The 19,091-nt window shown below is 32.7% G+C and overlaps 7 protein-coding genes across 11 annotated transcripts in view; 3 read left to right on the top strand and 4 right to left on the bottom strand.

The window, feature by feature from the left end:
- Positions 1 to 2,423, bottom strand: part of crb (crumbs) — a 37,773-nt gene extending 35,350 nt beyond the window's left edge. For 2 of the 4 annotated variants that reach the window (XM_065354571.1, XM_065354572.1), the window contains exon 1: positions 1,998 to 2,423. The gene's annotated coding sequence lies outside the window, so the exon portion shown is untranslated. The remainder of the gene's footprint in view (positions 1 to 1,997) is intronic. The other 2 variants (XM_065354573.1, XM_065354574.1) reach the window with 1 other exon arrangement.
- A 303-nt stretch (positions 2,424 to 2,726) lies between these two features.
- ECSIT (evolutionarily conserved signaling intermediate in Toll pathway, mitochondrial) lies at positions 2,727 to 4,627 on the top strand. 2 transcript variants are annotated; one of them, XM_065354576.1, is made up of 5 exons: positions 2,727 to 2,950; positions 3,075 to 3,557; positions 3,662 to 3,888; positions 3,988 to 4,201; positions 4,278 to 4,627. In XM_065354576.1, the coding sequence occupies exons 1-5, from the start codon at positions 2,941 to 2,943 to the stop codon at positions 4,562 to 4,564; spliced, it is 1,221 nt and encodes a 406-aa protein (XP_065210648.1). In that variant the 5' UTR covers positions 2,727 to 2,940; the 3' UTR covers positions 4,565 to 4,627. The 2 variants fall into 2 exon arrangements, with proteins under 2 accessions (XP_065210648.1, XP_065210650.1); XM_065354578.1 differs by having other exon boundaries at positions 2,728 to 2,970.
- A 313-nt stretch (positions 4,628 to 4,940) lies between these two features.
- Nubp2 (NUBP iron-sulfur cluster assembly factor 2) lies at positions 4,941 to 6,255 on the top strand. Its single transcript, XM_065354530.1, has 5 exons — positions 4,941 to 5,168; positions 5,251 to 5,449; positions 5,552 to 5,663; positions 5,736 to 5,889; positions 5,977 to 6,255. The coding sequence occupies exons 1-5, from the start codon at positions 5,055 to 5,057 to the stop codon at positions 6,172 to 6,174; spliced, it is 777 nt and encodes a 258-aa protein (XP_065210602.1). The 5' UTR covers positions 4,941 to 5,054; the 3' UTR covers positions 6,175 to 6,255.
- A 209-nt stretch (positions 6,256 to 6,464) lies between these two features.
- Positions 6,465 to 9,820, bottom strand: LOC135838775 (ubiquitin-conjugating enzyme E2 D2B-like). The gene is made up of 5 exons (XM_065354532.1): positions 8,695 to 9,820; positions 8,102 to 8,171; positions 7,841 to 8,033; positions 7,650 to 7,748; positions 6,465 to 7,563 (listed from the first exon to the last, which is right to left on the bottom strand). Exons 1-5 carry the CDS (start codon positions 8,801 to 8,803, stop codon positions 7,489 to 7,491), a joined length of 546 nt encoding a protein of 181 aa, XP_065210604.1. The 5' UTR covers positions 8,804 to 9,820; the 3' UTR covers positions 6,465 to 7,488.
- Positions 9,821 to 10,416: 596 nt separating this feature from the next.
- Positions 10,417 to 17,000, top strand: LOC135838766 (gamma-tubulin complex component 2-like). Its single transcript, XM_065354522.1, has 17 exons — positions 10,417 to 10,706; positions 10,814 to 10,981; positions 11,051 to 11,216; positions 11,286 to 11,472; positions 11,549 to 11,692; positions 11,758 to 11,912; positions 11,987 to 12,115; positions 12,195 to 12,371; positions 12,449 to 12,629; positions 12,864 to 13,044; positions 13,128 to 13,384; positions 13,457 to 13,628; positions 13,698 to 13,872; positions 13,939 to 14,082; positions 14,293 to 14,456; positions 14,530 to 16,254; positions 16,338 to 17,000. Exons 1-16 carry the CDS (start codon positions 10,654 to 10,656, stop codon positions 14,594 to 14,596), a joined length of 2,520 nt encoding a protein of 839 aa, XP_065210594.1. The 5' UTR covers positions 10,417 to 10,653; the 3' UTR covers positions 14,597 to 16,254; positions 16,338 to 17,000.
- Positions 14,610 to 15,854, bottom strand: LOC135838772 (COP9 signalosome complex subunit 6-like). The gene has a single exon (XM_065354528.1). It carries the CDS (start codon positions 15,852 to 15,854, stop codon positions 14,910 to 14,912), a length of 945 nt encoding a protein of 314 aa, XP_065210600.1. The 3' UTR covers positions 14,610 to 14,909.
- A 106-nt stretch (positions 17,001 to 17,106) lies between the features above and the next one.
- Positions 17,107 to 19,009, bottom strand: Syx17 (syntaxin 17). The gene is made up of 5 exons (XM_065354529.1): positions 18,670 to 19,009; positions 18,396 to 18,591; positions 17,936 to 18,168; positions 17,637 to 17,856; positions 17,107 to 17,555 (listed from the first exon to the last, which is right to left on the bottom strand). Exons 1-5 carry the CDS (start codon positions 18,802 to 18,804, stop codon positions 17,461 to 17,463), a joined length of 879 nt encoding a protein of 292 aa, XP_065210601.1. The 5' UTR covers positions 18,805 to 19,009; the 3' UTR covers positions 17,107 to 17,460.
- Positions 19,010 to 19,091: the final 82 nt, after the last annotated feature.

The raw sequence follows: 19,091 nt of genomic DNA, 5'->3' as shown, positions 1-19,091 counted from the left end.
GCCCTCCGTTGTGTCTTTCTGGGCAAAAAATGGGTTTATGATATAGGACAATTAGTAAACATTTCAACCGTTTCATCACAGTAAACCATGTGATTTATTTTCTTCCGGGAGGCTTTGTACCCTATAAAAGGTAATGTGGTCGAGCTGAAGTTAGAAAGTTCGATTTGAATTCATGAGCCACCCTGTAACTATGGATACTAGGTATATATTGTATATGTGCAATTTCTAGGGAAATTAGAAAACTATTTTCCGCTTTTTTCGAATAATATTTCCAATCCTAAGTGACCATACCTTCAGTCCTTCATACCTCTAAAAAACTCAATTTTTCATTAAAAAAATGCAATTAGGACTTTAATATTTTTTATGAGATTTTCTCAAGTTCATGCTTCGAATCACCCTCAAACGTCAAAGGCTTAAAAGGTAGCCAAGAAAATGAAATTGTATGACTGTGAATATTGATGGAAATATAATTCCAAAAAAAAGCGAATTGATTTTTATTTCGTCCTTGTAGTGAGATGTACGTACTCTATTCATTTTGTAGGTAATAACTTCGATTGTTTATGAGATTAACATACACTGTTGTCATGCAAACGATTGTTTAAAGGCTTCCTAAACCACGACATATATCGTCGCATACATTTAAATACGTATAGGTACGTTCTACGTTGCCATGAACTAATAAGCAAAATAATAATTCATCGATCTTCATCGATGACATAGAAAACCTCTCTCTCCTAAAACTATTTTTACAATTTTTTTGTTGACATTTTGGCATAATTATGCAATTGTTAATTACAGCTCGCCTCGAATCAGCCGTTATGTGTCTACACGACAATAATTTAAAACTTTCAATACTTCACCATCGATATTGACTTTGATCTAAGTATTTACCCACTGCTATGTTCCCAAAAATATCGACGATTGACTTATTTTAGAAAATTGACATCCGATATTTTTCGCAAATTAATCTTCACTTTTCGAAATAAGAGACTTCTTCAAATTATCTACCCACTTCAAAAATACATGACAGTGTTTTTCTTTCCTGATATGTTTGTTCAAAAGCAAGAGCATAGTCGCACAACTTTCACAAATTGGGACAGCAAAAATAACGAAGCTACGTAAAAATATACGTGGACACATGGCATCAGAATTCTTGACCGTTATTACACCTAAATAGCAACCATTTCTCCAAAAAATAAAATACCTACCAACGTACGGTACGCGCAGGAGAGCAACACGAGTCAAGCAGAGCAGTTGACCAACTATTCAGTAAAATGAAATATGCAATAAATCTGTCTCATCTCAGGGTACGAATCATAACATCCGCAGAAGGCTCACGTAAATATATCGTAAAAGACAAAATAATTTGGGTTAATAATCTCATCTCATATTTGAGTTCAATAACGAATAAATTCGTTATCTAATCGGAGTAGAACGACAATGTTCTTTCGAGATAAAATGATGGTGATTGTTCAATATCAACGCAACAGGTTGATCTGAATCTCAGTTTTGATTTGGACGCAGCGCGAAGCCGGAGCGTACAAATATGTATCTCAATATCAGCGAAAGAACCTTAGCTCAAACAAACTTTTGTACAGTTTGCATTATTAAAATATAAAGAAGTATTACAGAAAATCATAAGTCTCCATAAATCACACCAATCTGCTTACAGACTCTCATTTTATCGTTATACTATCAGTATGAAAATTAATTCAACTCTCAACACAAATGCAACTCGCTTTCAATACGATGTTCTCTTTATAAATGAAAGTTTAATATTATTTCTAATTTTCGACGTGAATTATAATAAATGTTATAGTGATAATATACGAGTAAATCCGATTCATACCGTGCCAACATGCAATTCCAAACTCATCCAACCTCCAGCCATACCTCGTGCATAAGTTGGCACCTTCGCACCATTTACCTATGCAGTCACTCGACATCGATGAATGTAAACCATGTCCATGCAAATAGATGTATTCTGTATAACTTACTAATGATTTTAGGTGGACGTTGACAATTGGAAGTACTTCTCTAGTTTTGCCTTGAATGAGACATTCTTCAGCTATTATTTAGCTAATAAACACACTGAAAACGTACTCCACACACGAAGAATTCAGGATCAGGAACATCACAGTCACATCACTCAAGAACATTAAAACCACCAAAAAAGATCAACTTGATGAAATACTAAGCGGTTGGACGTATGGCATAGCTTTATAAAGACAAATTATATATTAAAACAGGTAAAAAATTGAGTGGAAACATTTAATTTAAATTTTTAAAAACTCTTAACACGTAACGACCGAAATAATCTAGCGAACATAACAACACCAATACGAATACCAAACACCCAAACAAAACACCAATGAATCGCGCCGAAAGCTTTCCGCTATTCGCTAATCGTAATCGGCATCACGGCATGCGGATGAATAATAAGTATATGTGTGTGTGTGTAAAAAGGCGTGTAGACGAACGTTGAAATGTGATTGTGTGCGCGATGCATCATCCTTTACCTCACCTCACCACCCACTAATGAAACCTGTTGAGACACCTGACATCTGAAAACAATGAAACCAGGTAAAAATGGAAACCTGAATGAAATCTTTTTCAGTTTTATTTTTCAGTGAGAGGCGGCATCTAGTAGTGTCGAAGCCTACTATGAACAAAAAATACCCATGCGTAAAGATCAAGGCTTGAGTGAATTTTTCTTGGAGCTTGGAGCTCTGTTTTATTTTATCTAATCACTGCCGGAGCAAAATTTTGGTTCTGAGTTTTACTTTTTTCTCCCAAGTTATGATAGGTTATGAAGTTCAACCCAAGTGGTTTTGAAAATCCTATAAATAATGAATCCTGACAACTTTTCTACGCTGACGGAATAATGTAATGTATTTTAATTAATTGGTATTTTCATTTTTTGGAGGCAACCTGCTGTGAATGACAAATGGTAATAGATATTATAAATAGGTAAATAATTTCGATGTTTTTGCTGCTCATTGAGTTTGGATTATCAACCTGAAGTTAACATTACTATTTACGTTCGTAATTAATTTGAAACTTGCGTGTTCCAGAATTCCCGAGGTATTCCGTCAGAGAAAATTCGTACAAAATGGTTTCCACAGTGTTCAGACAATTGATCAGAATTTCATTGAAGTCAACTATCCGAAATAATATCAATGTAGAAAACTTCCGTTGCTTTTCCGTTTCAAACTGTTTTCACCATAATAAGTATGTTGAAGACCGCAAACAGCAGCTTACCTCAATGGAAATCTATTTCAACCGAGAGAAACAAAAAAATAAGCAAACTTTTGGCCAGCTGGTGGAATTTTACAAAGACAAAAATTTTCGAACGGGGCATGTAGAATTCGTGTATTGTGCGATGAAAAAAATGTACGAGTTTGGAGTAAATACTGATCTCGAAAGTTATAAGAAAATTATTGATGTAATGCCAAAGGAAAAAATGGTAGCCGAAAATCTCTTTCAAGCAGACACAATGTTTTATCCTAAACATCAGATGGCCATAGTTGATTTAATGGTCCAAATGGAAGAAAATGGTAAACCCACTTTTTGTAGTTTTAAATTTAAAATATATGTAGTAGACTTTAGTATATATTTGAATATGGACCTAAAATCGAATATTGGTGTTTTTTTTTCATAGAGGTTATGCCCGATAGAGATATGCAAGATTTAATTTTGAGTATATTCGGTCGTCGTTCTCAGCCCATTAAAAAATATTGGAGAATGATGTATTGGATGCCTAAATTCAAAAATGCCTCACCATGGCTTTTACCCAGACCAGTACCGAAAGATCCTCTTCAATTATCCAAACTTGCGATGTCGAGAATGTGTTCCATAGATCTAGAAAGTGAAGTTGAAGTATTTAAGGTAAAATAATTAAACGAGTGCACTATATATGAGGATTGATCAGTGATCACTGTCATTACGCAGCTGCAATTTATTTTCAATTCAATTTTCATGTCTCAGACTAGTGAACTAGAAGACGACACTGAAGACACTTGGATTGTCAATGGACAAAGTCCTACTCAAAGAACGTTGCTGTTGAATCATCCTCAAAATCAACCTATTTACTTGGAAGGTGGTTTTAAAATTTATTTGAGAAAATCTGCGATAACTTATTTTGTATTGAGAGCCGACGTCCCACCCAACAGAAGAAAGAAAACTAAGAGAGATACCGATGGTAAGGCAATTTGCTTATGGAACAAGTGTATTTTTTAAATCTTTATTGTTTCACAATATCATTTTTGCTTTCGCAGTGGTGAAAAATTTGAGAATACCATTTTTCGATCATCCGGATAAAGACGACATAATCCCAAAAATTTCCGTTCACGAACAGAATGATGGAATTATTTATGCAATCGCAGCAACTGGTACTTCTAGTAAAAATTCTTTATTATCTTGGTTACGCTTGTTAGAAAAACACGGTAATCCTACTTTAGGGAAAATACCGATTGTATTTAAAATGTCCTCTCCTTTGGGAAATTCTAACCCTATTGAAGGTATTGATAGTGGAGATGTTGTTCAACAAATAGGAACTAATTAGCTGTTAATGCTGTTACTTAGGTTTACAATGAACTGTTTTTAAAAATAAATGTTTGAAATGTTTTACGAATATTTTCATTTGCTTTTACGAGTATTTTTATCGATCTGAAAATATAAAGTTGAAGCGGTTTTTTGTACGAAAATATCTCATCTTATGAAGAATTGCTGAGTCAGAGGCAATTAGCAACATAAAAAGAATACTGACAGCTACGCTCAAGCTAATAAATGATCGAACATTGGAAATATTAAATATTAATGATTAATTGATATATTAAAAGATGCGGTCGTGGTCGACGCAAAGGACAAATAAATCGGATCAGTGTTATGAAAAATTTTGAGCACCAATGGATTGACAAAGTTGATAACGAAAAATTGATAAGATGATGCAGTAAAAAAAAAACAAAAACACGAAACTTTGAAGTTTTTCATGCATTTTGTATTTTTTGAAAAGAGAATATTAACTTGATTTGATTTGAGTTTTCTCTTTTATAATGACAATTAAAGACGTTAAGCACATCATTCTGATACTTTCTGGTAAAGGAGGTGTCGGAAAATCAACCGTAAGTGTACAGTTATCACTTTCATTGAAAGAAAAAGGATTCAAGGTAAATGAAGCTGTGTGATGTTGGAATTTTGTACTTTTATTCCATACAGTAATTCTAATAATTATATTGTTTTCTTGAAAAGGTCGGTTTATTAGATATTGACTTATGCGGACCTTCAATACCTCATCTATTGAATTTGGAAGATAAAGATATTCATCAAAGTTCTGAGGGATGGATACCTGTGTATACCGATCAAGATCAAAACCTGGCTGTCATGTCTATTGGATTTTTATTAAAAAGCAGAAACGATAGTGTTGCATGGAGAGGACCAAAGAAAACTGGTACCTAACTAAAACATCTTGAATTTGAAATAAAAACCGAATGTTTTTGAATGCTATATGAAAGTACAAAATTATGTAATGCTAAAAAAAATTTCATTACAGCAACAATCAACCAATTTCTCACCGACGTAAATTGGCAGAATTTGGATTATTTAATCATTGATACTCCTCCGGGAACATCAGATGAACATATTACAGTTATCGAAAAGATGAGGTAATAACGATGTACATTTAATCGATTTACTGAAGATTATCTTCCATATTTCAATCGTTTGCTGTTTTATAGAGAACTGAATTGTGATGGAGCCATATTGGTGACTACTCCTCAGGAGGTGGCGATTGAAGATGTCCGAAAAGAATATACATTATGTAAAAAAACTGGCATACCTGTGATAGGAATTATTGAAAACATGAGCGGTTACGTGTGCAATAATTGTCATGTAAGTAAGATCTTGATGGGTTTAGTTTATGATTATTATTAAATGACAATGTTTTGATGTAACAGTATTTTCATTGATGTTATTCAGGAATGTACAAACATATTCTCAAGTGAAGGCGGAAAACTTTTCGCAGAATTTGTATCTGTTCCGTTTTTGGGAAGAATACCTATCGATTTAAGACTAGGAAATAGAACCAATTCAATACGGAGTATTTCAGCTGAATTTCCTGATTCACAATCTGCAAAAACTTTTCAAAATATCATTGAAATAATCACCAAGGTGTAATTTCTATCGCTCTTTTTATTATATTGTTGAAATGTACTGTTTTATATTCGATCCATTCCAATTAAATGGTTTGTTGACGTTGATGTTATTAAGGTAATGATTTTCCACTTGTAAGTGGCATTCAAGGTTCGGAAAAATAGTTATATGGAGAGTTCTGAATAATGTTGTGCTCATATTTAAAACTTTAGGACACGTCTGTTCAAATGCCTACATACGAAACATTCCAATAGTGAACTAATGCGCTTCATCAATTACATATTTCAATGATCTGTCAAAAAATTTTACACCCATTTCAATGAGAAACATGATACAGAAAATGTATTTCAAAAAAAGAACATTTCAAATTCGAGTAAAACAGTTGATAATGCTCGGTAACAAAGTAATTAATTTAATTGTGAATAATACTGAAAATTTTTTGGACATCACCCTATGATAAAAATACATCAATACATGAATAAAAAAAAACAAAACAAAAAGTGAAGTGGCTGACCCACTATGAAATATGTACTTAAGAATATGTGAAGTCATTTCAAAAAACGATGTTAAGTTATAGTCGCACATACATTGCGGTGCTTTCATGTGATCAACAATTTTTTATTTTGATAAGAAACTATCTTGAACATCGAAACATTTCTTTGATCAACATTTTAAACCATTAGTTGAGGTAAATGGATGAAAGTCATTCAAAACACCAAGTTAAAGAGGTAGATGAAAACTTGGACCAAGAGGTCAATGCATAATGATTATGAGAAAAGAAATAATGATAGATCTTTTATGCTAATATAATTTTTTTTCAGCTAGAAAAAGAATTAAGCATCTCTTTGTATGTTCATGACGGCTCAAACACAAAAGAGAAAAAGTAATGATTGGGATACATACTTGAAATAATATCAAGTTGCATTATATAATAAAGAACTAATAAAGTGGCGCTATTCCTACCAATTTCAAAAATTAAAACCTAATCACAGCATCAAAATTTTCAATACAAGAATTCAATTTTTCTAAGTAAAAGCTTCTTGACATATATACCCGAATGTTCAATTAATTCGTATAATATGTGAAAAAGATTATTAAATAGGTTCTAAAAAGAAAAGAATTCGTAATAAAGATCGAAAATTCAAACTATTTCTTACAAATAACTCATAGTGACCATTATTTTTACATGAAACATTATAAGAACGGCAACAAAAAATACTAACAATAGAAAATACAAAACACGAACAAAAATTACATTGAATGTACAAAATGTTATCAAAAATGCAGATCATCTCAGACACGCATCACCGGTACAAAACTATAAAAAGTTGCATTAAATTAAAAATATCGTTTACGACTTCCGTACGTCACTTCTTCTTGTTCGAATTGGCGTTTACGATTGTAATCCATCGGCTAGAATACAAAACATTCAAAACAAATTTATAGCAGACCGACGAGTTAAAATAACTGTAAAATCGCTGATCATATCATTTACTTACCGGTTTCAATACATTCATATCAAGTTTTGGAGCGAAAATTCGCGTCCATTCTTTGGCTTTGCGTTGAAATTCATCATAGTCGTATTTATACTGAAAAGCCTGTATAGGAACACCAAATTAACACGTACAGCAAACAGTATTGTACATACATTAATTACAGACATATTAATTCAGAAATTCAATAGGCCTACCCGTTCTGGAATAAGAGGATCCTCAATATTAGGGTGGTACATCAAACACTTTACCGCTTCCAGTAAGTGATGCAAGGTATTTGAAGGACACCAACCACCACCTAACAAATCAAGACAAATTCTTCCGGAAATATCGACATTCGGGTGATAAATCGAAGTCATAAACTGCAATTTTGGACTTTCGAACGGATACCTAAAAATTGAACGAGATGATAAGAAGAGTTTTCGGTTAGGAATCTTCTCGTTATGCAATCAACTTACTGTTTTGGTACAACAAGTTCAAGAACAAACGTTCCGTTTTCGTAACATGTCCCCGGAGCGCCATTTAAAACTGAAATTCAAACACATTACATTAGTCGATGAACACCAAAGTGCAAACAGAAAATTTGAACGAAAAAAGTTTCAACAGGAAATAAGTTGACGGTTCGTGAGTCGCAAACAGAATAATCTGTCCATGATTCAACAAATAAAAGATAAGGGCATATCAAACAACTTTCGTCAATTAGCGCATTCGTCAACTTCGCGTAAATGGCGGGAAAAGTCACATCTCTAAAGAAAACAAACGAAAAACAAAATATTTCTCGATGGATGCTAGAAAATGAATTGAATCGTTATTGATACAGTAACAATTGACCAAATATCTTCTCTCAGAATGGCGAACCAAACAGTAGAGGCGACTTTATCAAGTATTTGACTCGCTCACTCAATATTGTCTATTTGGAGTGATTAAAACGAAGCATAATTTTGTCTTTTGAAATAACATTGATAGTAACATAATTGATTGAGATGAATCAGAAACATAGATACGAAAGGACACAAAATTCAATGATATATATGAAAAAATCATCACTTACTTATTTCAAGGGAAAAATCATCAAATTTCGGCCGGCAAATGAAATCCTTGGGAGGATGTCGAAGAAGAGAATATATTTCCTTGTGAATTCGAACAACGCACGGACTCATAATTACAATTAATTAATAAAAATATAAGTTATTAAAATAATATTTCTTAAATTTAAATTAAAGCTAAACTAATTTATAACACGGCATAAACAGGAGTCCATCCTGACCGGAATCGGAGCACCTTATTGATGACGTCATAGCTCAACTTCTCGATGTTTATTTATCATTTTCCGAGTTTTCACAGGTAATTGTATGGGAGAAATTCAGTTTTTCGACTTTATTAATCATTATTGGTAGGAATAAAGTGAATTTGCGTAAATTTCGATGATGACTTTTCTTAATTAAAATCGTCGGGTCGACGATTAAAATGACATTTTTCGTCGAATGGTTTGCTTTCCAGCAGAATTACAGAAACAACGACTTTATATTATAATATAGTATTTTCATTCATGGATAAATTATTATGTAAGTAGATATATTGAATTGAAATTTCTCGAAATTTTCAATGAAAACACTAGTGTTTTAAAATACCAAAATCAAAAATGTTCAGAATTTTATTTTTATCCAGTTCAAAATAGTTTTTTATCCAAAGCTGCTACTGTTTAGTGTTTATCTTTCAGAATTCAATGAATTCATTAAAGCTCAACGTTCGATTTTTACTCCGCATCTCTGGTTTTCACAACTTGGAGCTTTAATGAATTTTGAACAATAAACGCTGAGTGAGCCTTTGGGTAAAAAAAAAAACATTTCGAACAGAATAAAATTCTGAACATTTTGAAACACTCATGTGCTCATAATCCGTGAATGAAAATACCTTCATAAAGTCTTTTATTTCTACACGAAAACAAAAATTGTTCACACCATTCGATGAGAAATTCAATTTTACTTCAGAAAAGTCCTCATCAAAATTTATATAATTCGGTATTTCGTTATTTATACTAAAAAAGTAGAAAAAGAGACCTTTTCCACATAAATAAATGAAAACTTTTAATGAAAACATGAAAATAAACATCGAGAAGTTGAGCTATGACGTCATCAATAATGTGCTCCGATTCCGGTCAAGATGGACTCCTGCATAAACCGCCATCAAACTAATGTTGATATTTTTTGTAGCATTTTTCACATGCGCATTGATAACATGGAGGGCATGCCGCTTGCGGTAGCAAAATCGATCGAAAAATCGAATAATGTCAAAATTTTCAAGGTCGCGATGAAGGATGAACATTGTAGTGTCAAAAGTTTTCTATGATTGTTTATTTTTTTCGTTTTTGTTCAAATTTTGATGGAAAACTTTATGAAATACTGTCAAAATAATTAGTAATGTTGAATTTTATGAAATCAACTTCCAAAAAATTCGAAATATTTTACAAAAAATTCGATTTATAATTTATTTTATTATAAATAAAATGAAACGTCGTTTTGAACTTTTGACACATTTGGATCTGAACAAACAGTTGCAGCAAAAAAAATTTTTCCAAGATTCTCCGCCAAAAAAGTTGAAACTTATTAGATTTTCATTTTTTGTATAAAAAATTGTAAAATTCGTAAATTTTTCTGAATTTTCAAAAAATCGTTTAAAATAAGAAGCAATAGAAAGTAAAAAAATCATCATTTGCATGCATCAAAACCTCGAGATCTGTGCGTACGCGTACCGTTACACCAGGAAAATTAACATTCATAACTTTACATCTCTGCAGTAAGGCGGAAAAACCAAAATTTTCAAAAAACAATTTCAGAAAATTGATAAAGCAAAAATCTTTTCACAGTTTTTGAGTTTTCACTTTGTATCAAAACTTTCACGATTTACGATGTTCTTTATGGCTTTTGTTAATTTTCGTAAGTATGTATAAACGAGAAGTACATGCATATTTAATTTAGCTGTTCGCTTTTTCAGTGCCATCACGGTGAGCATGAGCGAGTATTTTCTTTACAGTGCTGTGAAGGATTTTCTGAACCGCTGGAGGTGAGTAGAAGACTCGCTTGTAGAAACATCACTTTGACGATTTTTTGAATAATCAATGATCTTATGAAATTATCAAACCTCAGACTAACTTGAAACACTTGTTTCAGTTGCAATGCGTCATCAGAAGAATACCTTCAAAAACTTTTACGTTATCAAGACAGACATGTAAATCGGAATACTACTGTCGCTATTCCAGAGCACTGTCATACAATTGCTAGTCGATCCCCCAATTCTGAACAGTTTTTACAAAAATTTGCACAGTTGGATTCTGGGAGGTTAGTTTTGTTCAGTTTCCATCATTTTCAGTAATTTGTTGAATAATTTTGTTCGTATTTCACTTTCAGTACAGATCTGCTGCCAAAATACCTGACTCTTTTATCCCTTTTACAAGCAAATAAAGGATTAAATGAAGATCTGGAAAAAATTGCGGCTGAAACTAATAATAAACCGAAAAATGCTAATCTGTCAACAAATTTCAAAACGTTTGAATCACACGAAGATGTCGAAAAGGTGATTACTTATTGGATTACTAAATTACACATTTTTGTACGTTAATTACACAGTTGGTTTTTTAAATAGATTTTAAAAGAGCTAACTACTGCTGCTGCAGAAGTCGAAGAAAAGAAGAGCAAGTCTTCGTTCATCATTGAGAAAAAAGATAGGATTGAAAAACTTGATGTTGATTACACAATTTGGAAACGAATTCGTCCTTTTATATCCGCTGATTTCTCAAACAACGCCATTATCTGCAATCTTTTACCCATTGGTAAGCATAAGCAATGAGTAAATTGATTGCTAAACAAATTTGTTGAACTTTTTTTTTCGAAATTTTATGTTTACAGGAGCAATTCCTCGTTCCTCACAAGAAAAATATTTGATACGAGATATTCTTCAATGTTTGTTAGGGTTTCATGGCAAGTACATGTATGGAACAAGAGATGAGGAGAAGGAAGCTCTCAGAAAGTTTGTTTTAGAGCAATCCATTTGTAAGAACTTTATTGAATTATGAACTTCGCGTTTTGAAATTGTTTCTAATTCTTTCAATTCTCAGATTCTCCCTTCAAAAGTATTGCATCAGAAATTTTAGTTTTGTCCGAGTACTATTCAACTATCGTACGTTTTATAGAAGAACGTCATCAGTTTTCTAGCGGTAGAGTGAATCAGGCCTTATGTGAAATTTTAGAAAATATATTACAAGACTACAGGGTATGATTAAAATTTAGTGTCGAGTTTTTTTTTCCTTCAAATTATAATGCCCCAATTTCTAATATTATTGTTAGGTATTCATTATTCAAATGGAGACTAAACATAGACTACAGTCAATGACTTTGCAGTCTCTTCTGTTCTGTATTCAACCATTTCTGGAAACCATGAGTTGCCTAGCTCGTATTGTTCATACCATTAATAAGGTTCGTATTTGGTCAAAAAGTTAGCCAAAGCGTATTTTATAACTAAAAGATAAATAATTCTGATCATTAATTGGTACAGGCTGAAGCTCGAGGCGGTCGTACTCTGAGTTTATTGCATGATGCTGGGAAACATAATGCCATCGAACATAAAGCTGCAGACATTTTAGTGATTTTAATTAGAAATGCATCTGTACCTTACTTCGAAGCTTTAGAAGAATGGATTTATACTGGATATATTAACGATCCTTGCGACGAAGTGACTATTTTATTTTTATTTTTTTGGAGGAACTATTTAATTTATATTCATTTAATAACTTACTTATTCGATTTTAGTTCATGATTGAAGATAATGTTGAAGCAGAAAAACAAAATATTCTGGCCAAAGGAGAATTCACCAATGAGTACTGGAAGAAGCGATATAGAATTAAGAAAGATCATGTGCCTACTTTTTTGTCTCAATATCAACAAAAAATTTTGAGAACCGGAAAATATTTGAATACCGTTAAACAGTGCAGTACGTTTCTCCCTAATTTCAATTAATTTCATGTGTGTATGTATCAGTACAGATGATTCTTCAGATGTGATTCTAATCGAGTCCAAGTCCAATGAAAAATGAGCCACTAAAGCAAATTTTTCTTTGCGAATGTGGCATGTAATTCTTCCTGCATAATTAATTCCGTAATCATTTGAACCGAAAGTAGTTTTGATGATAATTTCTTTTGTGTGGTAATTTATGTGCTATTTTCAGAAAATATTTCTTCAAAAGAAATGAATTCCATTTTGGAAAGAAAACCTACGTGTGATAAAATGTGTTATACTAGTCTCGATAGTTATGAATTCGTTCAAAGCATCGAAGATGCTTATACTTTTGCCAGCGATACTTTGTTAAATTTATTGATTAACGAATACGATATTTTAAATAGACTGAAGTAATTGGATCATTTTACAAAATTATTTGTTGTTTATGTCGCATAAAGTGTTTATTTTTAATCCAATGTGGATTTTCTTTCAGATCAGTGAAACGTTTCTTTTTAATTGAACAAGGCGACTTCATCAGTATCACAATGGATTTGTGTGAAGAAGAATTATCGAAACCGGCGAAAGAAATAATGTCTACAAGAATAACTTCTTTGATGGAATTAGCTATTCGAACTTGTTCCAGTGGGAAGGTTGATCCTTATAAAAACGATATCTCCATTGAAACCGTAGCTGAAGATTTTGTTCTTCAAGTCTTCAGAATAAACGCTATTAATACCAAAAAAGAAAAAGGTATTTAGCAAACACTTTTCAAATTCTTTCTGGTTGTTGACAAAATAAATATGCGTACTTTACTGCTTTTAGAATTAATGAGGAAGACTGCAGAAAAAGATCTTACCGGTATAGATGTAATAGCTTTGCGTCTGAACACTACATGGCCTGTTTCTTTAATTTTCAACGAGAAAGTTATTGGATGTTATCAAATTCTGTTTCGATTTCTGCTTTATTGCAAATATGTAGAAAGATTGCTGTGCAAGTGGGTATTTTTTTCATCATCATTTTTTTTATTGATATCGTACCTTAATTAAAATCGACAATTTTCCAGAGTATGGATTTGTGACCAGCAATTCAAAACACTGGAGAAAGACAGTAGAAATTATCATCTGAGAGCCTTCGCACTTCGGCGTAAAATGGTACTGTTTGTACAAAATTTAAGTTACTATATGACCAACGAAGTGATTGAACAACATTGGTTTGCATTTTTGGACACCATCAAGAAAGTTAGTATTAAATAGGTATTCAATGAATTATTTCATGAAATTATGCTAACATTTTTCTCTTTTCAGTGTCAGAATATAGATGATTTCATGAATCATCATTGGGTGTATTTGAATAATTGCATGAACGATTGTATGTTAACATCTTCAAAACTTGTCAAACCTTTAATGTGGCTACTAAAAAATTGCGTTGATTTTTGTAATTTCATTCAGGTAATTTATTGAGTTATTGTTTTGCATGCGCAGCTTTGTTCCACGAGAGATAATCTTGATTTGAATTTTTCCCTTTGAGAATAGTTTCATGTTTTATCCTTTAATGATTTTATACTCACAGAAAAGAGTTTTTGGGCTTACTTTCAAGCGAACAGCGAGTACCTACATACAATCAATCAATTCAATTAATCTGAATTTTTTCATTTTTAGAATAATGAAAAGGCCGGATCCCTTAAGAAAAGCGTTAGTTCATTCGAAGAAAGGATTAAAATTTTTGAATTTGAATTCAACAATAATCTAGGAATCTTACTTAAATTGATTCCTCTGTGCGGCATTGAAGAATGTAGTAATCAATTATTGTACTTCCTGAACAGGTGGGAACCGGAACGTATAAATAATATCCATGTATTATGTGATTTCATAATTGATTTCGATGCATTCTCGCAGGCAAAACTTCAATGGTTACTATACAAATTTGATTGGATGTCCAAAAACCGCAGAAAAGAAAGAATAAAGAAAATACCACATTACTTTATAGAAAAATTTATTACGAACGTTCTACAAAAATGTATTCATTACAATAAAAAATTTACATCAATCTTACATCTTCCTATTCATTTTTTTAAATTTAAGAATATTTCAAATGTATCGACTTGATTTCGTTGACGACAAACTAGTAGCTGACTGAAGTGGTCTGGAGGAGTGGTAGGTACGTTGATATTCATTTTCATTTTTGAAACCATCTTAAATATTTAGAAACACGTTGTGTAATCGACATTCTAAGGAACTGAGGAAAACGACTTGGATAGAACCAAAACGATATTTTATTAGAAGAACAACCCGCGAGCTTTTCTTCCCAAGCCTTGTCGATCGTGCAATATATTAAATTTATTCACAAACTGATTCATATTATTACAACTTTTAGTAATAGATCCCAAATACGTAATAAGTGCCACATCGTTACACTGATTATAAAATTCTGCATTAAACTTGGGAGATTGCATCACGGGTAATCGATGAGTTAACGAAGATAATTCCCTAAGAATTTCGTGATTATTAGGTAATTCCTTGTTTTGCACAGCTTTGACGTATTCTAGGATCATTTTCACTCTGGTGTGTAACATTTTAATAGCGTTATATTGAGCTGATAGATGTTCTGCGACCAAAGAATTTTCACCGGTATCACTGCTTGCCATTCGAGCAACATGATCAACACCGATACGCTCTGCTTCTTCTGTAGCCAATGTATATGGAACTTCAACAAATAACATTGTAGCTTCCCCGTTAACGAGATCGATTACAGACTCATACAATGTGATAGGTAAATCTGTATGACCGGCGTAAGGATTAAGTTTCAACAACATAGGGCTTTCGTTAATCGTGCATGCTTGCTTATGATTCTTAACATCAGATTCATCGGGTAAATCGTTACCACTGGTGTACCATCCAAGAAAATCCATATCGCAGAACACTTGCTTGAATTGTTCTTCTTTAGTAGTGTAATACGCTTTATCTATTATCATATCATTGTCTACTTTGCTCAATAAGAGTTCGAACGAGTTCATAATCTCGAGTTTTCTTCCTTTCTGTTTTCCTATCAGAGCACCAACCACTTGTTTAGCTTCACCTTCTTGAGCTCTTACCCGAGTCCAGTGTTCAGAAATGTTCATTATCACTAGTGGATGGAGCGAGACTGTGACACTTGGCACACCACCTTGAGCAATGTACTTCTTGGACGAAGTATCGTCAACTTCCATTTGTTCGGATTCCATTTTGATGCAGTTGAGGATACGATGAAACACGACGAACGAGGTTTTAAAATTTGAATGACGTACACCGCGACCACGAGTTAAACCAGGAGATGAACAGCAACTTCACTCGATGAAAAGCAAAATACCTACTAAATACTTTTCCTCAAGTCTCCAGAATTATTTAACAAGCAAACTGCAAAGCATTTCAAAAATAATTACAACGCAAAACGTAAGAAAAATTACCAAAAAAATATGGATTTTTGTGTTATCAACAAATCTCACAGTCAAAAAAAACAAAACTAAAACAAAACTATAACAAAACAAAACAAATGCAACAAACCTCTTATCACTGCGCTCTTCAATTTTCATTTTTCAACGAAAACGTCGAAAACGGAAAATCTTACGTGTATTGAGAGTAAAAGTAAGTACTTCATACCTTCAGTATTAATTTTCCTCATTAAATCATCAATTCATCAGTTCTGAAATGACTTTCTTTTGTTCTAGAGATATGCAGTAAACTGAGCATAAGTAAACGCTTTCAGCTTTCTAAAATGTCAAAAACGCCAAAAACAAGGACCAGGAACCACGGACTTCCGTTGATCAAGCCATATACAAAGAAAAACGACCGAAATGTAAGGCGATGGCGAATTAAGCAAACTACTCCAATAAGTATCAACAAAGCTGATTTGAAACGAATTATTGATGAGATTGGCAAAGAAGATCCAAAACCAAATCATGAATTGATATCGCAGTATGGTACCAGCGTAGAATCAGCTTTAGCTTCTTGTGTACTTCCTTCTGTAGAGTTACTTAATTTCAATCCTTCATCAATAATATTACACTCACCTTCTACGTTGCTTCCTCAATTACGTAAATCACTTCTGAGTCATGATTGGAATCTTTCTTCACTCTTGCTTCGAAATCTCATTCAAAGTAGACTTATAAACAGAAGATCTCTGATGTACATAATTCGCACTTCTTTAATAATTTTATTGAATCATTGTAAACACCCCGAAGTTTTGGAAGAATTTTTAACACAAACATTGGGAATAAATGATGAAAGAAAAATCAATACGTTTTTAAGTAGTATATTTGTAATGCCGAAAGAAATTAGAGCACCGATGCGCTCAAAAACGATTATTCAATAAAATTTGTGATTCAGTAAAATTGTTTTCATTTGTTGTTGGTCTTTCCTGTAGAGTTACAGAGTTAATTAGTGAGCATGGTTCAATCATGAATTGGAATTCATTCTATTGAAGAAATAACGCACTGATTATTGAAAATTGTGTAATTATATAGAAAAATAACAAACTACACTGGTAATGAGAAGGTAGAAACTTGATTTGTAATACAATATCTACATAGAAATAATAACTGAAAATATAACTCGTAATCACGTTTTCAATTATCAAATAAAAAGTAGAAACATAAGTAGACGTACACAAACACTTTCAAGAAAATTTTTTACGTTGATTTTAGTATGAGAATTTATAACTTGAGTATATCACGTTCATAAAACATGCGTACTTTTACATCTTCAAGTAAACAAATTGGTACCACGAATCTCCTCGAGTGAAGACTTTTAAAGAACTCCAGTTCTGTGCCCAACCAACGAAACACTGTTTCATTATGACTTGATAGCTTTCTGTTTTTCAACACTCTCCATAATCTGCTTTTGCGTTCTTCTTTGTTTCACATTCAGAACTTTACCACCGGAAAATCCTATCATCCAAATATGAAATTATAATCTCATATACATATGAATTAATTTCATATCATGAAAAATTTCTATAACACACTCACCTATCACACTACATGTCAAAGCTACAGCTGTACCGATTTTCAATCCAGCAACTAATCCAACAGGTCCTCCTACACAAGAGCCTAATATTGCTCCAACCAAAGGATAAGCTGCGTTATGTACTTTGTTAGCTGCCTGAGCTATTTCTCTTTCAGCTGCAACGACGGATTCATGAGTGCTGGCAATGTTTTCTTCTAGCGCCTCCACCTGTGGTTTTTGATCCTGTAAAAAACCGAGAGATTCGAAAATTTAATCAAGGTCGAATGTTTCCCGACTGTATTCAAGAGTAAACTAAACTCACGTTGACTAATACGGCTAGATCGCGAAATATTTGATTTACGGTGTGAACATCTTTCTGAATTGTTTCCATATTATCAGCAATCTCTCTTTGTTGTCTCAAATTCCAAACATCTTCGTTCTCATGAAGTATTATTTGCTTTTGAACTTGATCTTGAGCATCATCTTCCTCGAAATAGTTTGGAAAACGGCGTTTTTCAGGTTGATCGTTCGGGACCTCCAGACTTCTATATAAATCTTTACAAAGAAAGAAAAAAATGTAATACGTATATGATACACAAATCATTCTTATTTGGTTAGAAATTTCAAACTGATTTTAGCCTAGCTATCCTAGGATACGTAAACGTATATCATAACATGATTTAACATTTTAAACCTGAATCAATAATGACCTTAAAAATGAGAAACAGTAAAACTTGACGATTCTTATCATAAACGCAAAAAAAGATTCCACCTAGACCTACCATTGAAATCTTTTAAGGCTTTATTGATCGTTTCTCGAGAATGGAAAATGAGTTTATCAAATCTGTTGAGGTCTGAATCTTTAACTTGTTCTCGTAACTGATCAGTGTCGACGAGTAATTGTTTCAAGTGACGTATAGTTCGTTCAGCTGAACTTCTTTCCTGTTTCATTGCTACATAGTTTCCTAATCTGTATTGCTAAAAAAACAGATAAGTCTTCGTCACTGATTGTTAGTTCAATAATGAAATTAACGTTAATGTGTGCTAGAGACTTACGTTGAGGATATCATTTTTGTGTGTCGCCAACAGTTTGATTTGAAGAGGCACAGCTTTGTTAAAATTTTCGATTCGCGATTCAAACCATTTCAAATTCTTTTTCGATTGTAAGAAATTACTATCAGTTTTATTCATTTTTTAATTTAATATGCGGATATTGAATAATGAGTATGAAATAATGAACTTTAAACACACAAGAACTTCAAAAACTCATACACAAAAGAGACTGAAACCACAAAAACACGAATGCAACGCACTTTCAAATAACTACGCGAGCTTATCACGTCGAAGTCGATCGTCAAACGACGACGACGTCTTTCCTCTCTTCTACTACGTATTATTAGTCATTCCGTCATCATCCCCCCTCTATTCACCGTACTTCTTTCAATGAATTTGAGTCAGAATTCGACGTAAGTGGACTG

Source organism: Planococcus citri, chromosome 3 (assembly GCF_950023065.1).
Source record: "Planococcus citri chromosome 3, ihPlaCitr1.1, whole genome shotgun sequence".
NCBI classification, from domain to species: Eukaryota; Metazoa; Arthropoda; class Insecta; order Hemiptera; family Pseudococcidae; genus Planococcus; species Planococcus citri.
This window is presented reverse-complemented; position numbering and strand designations above follow the sequence as displayed.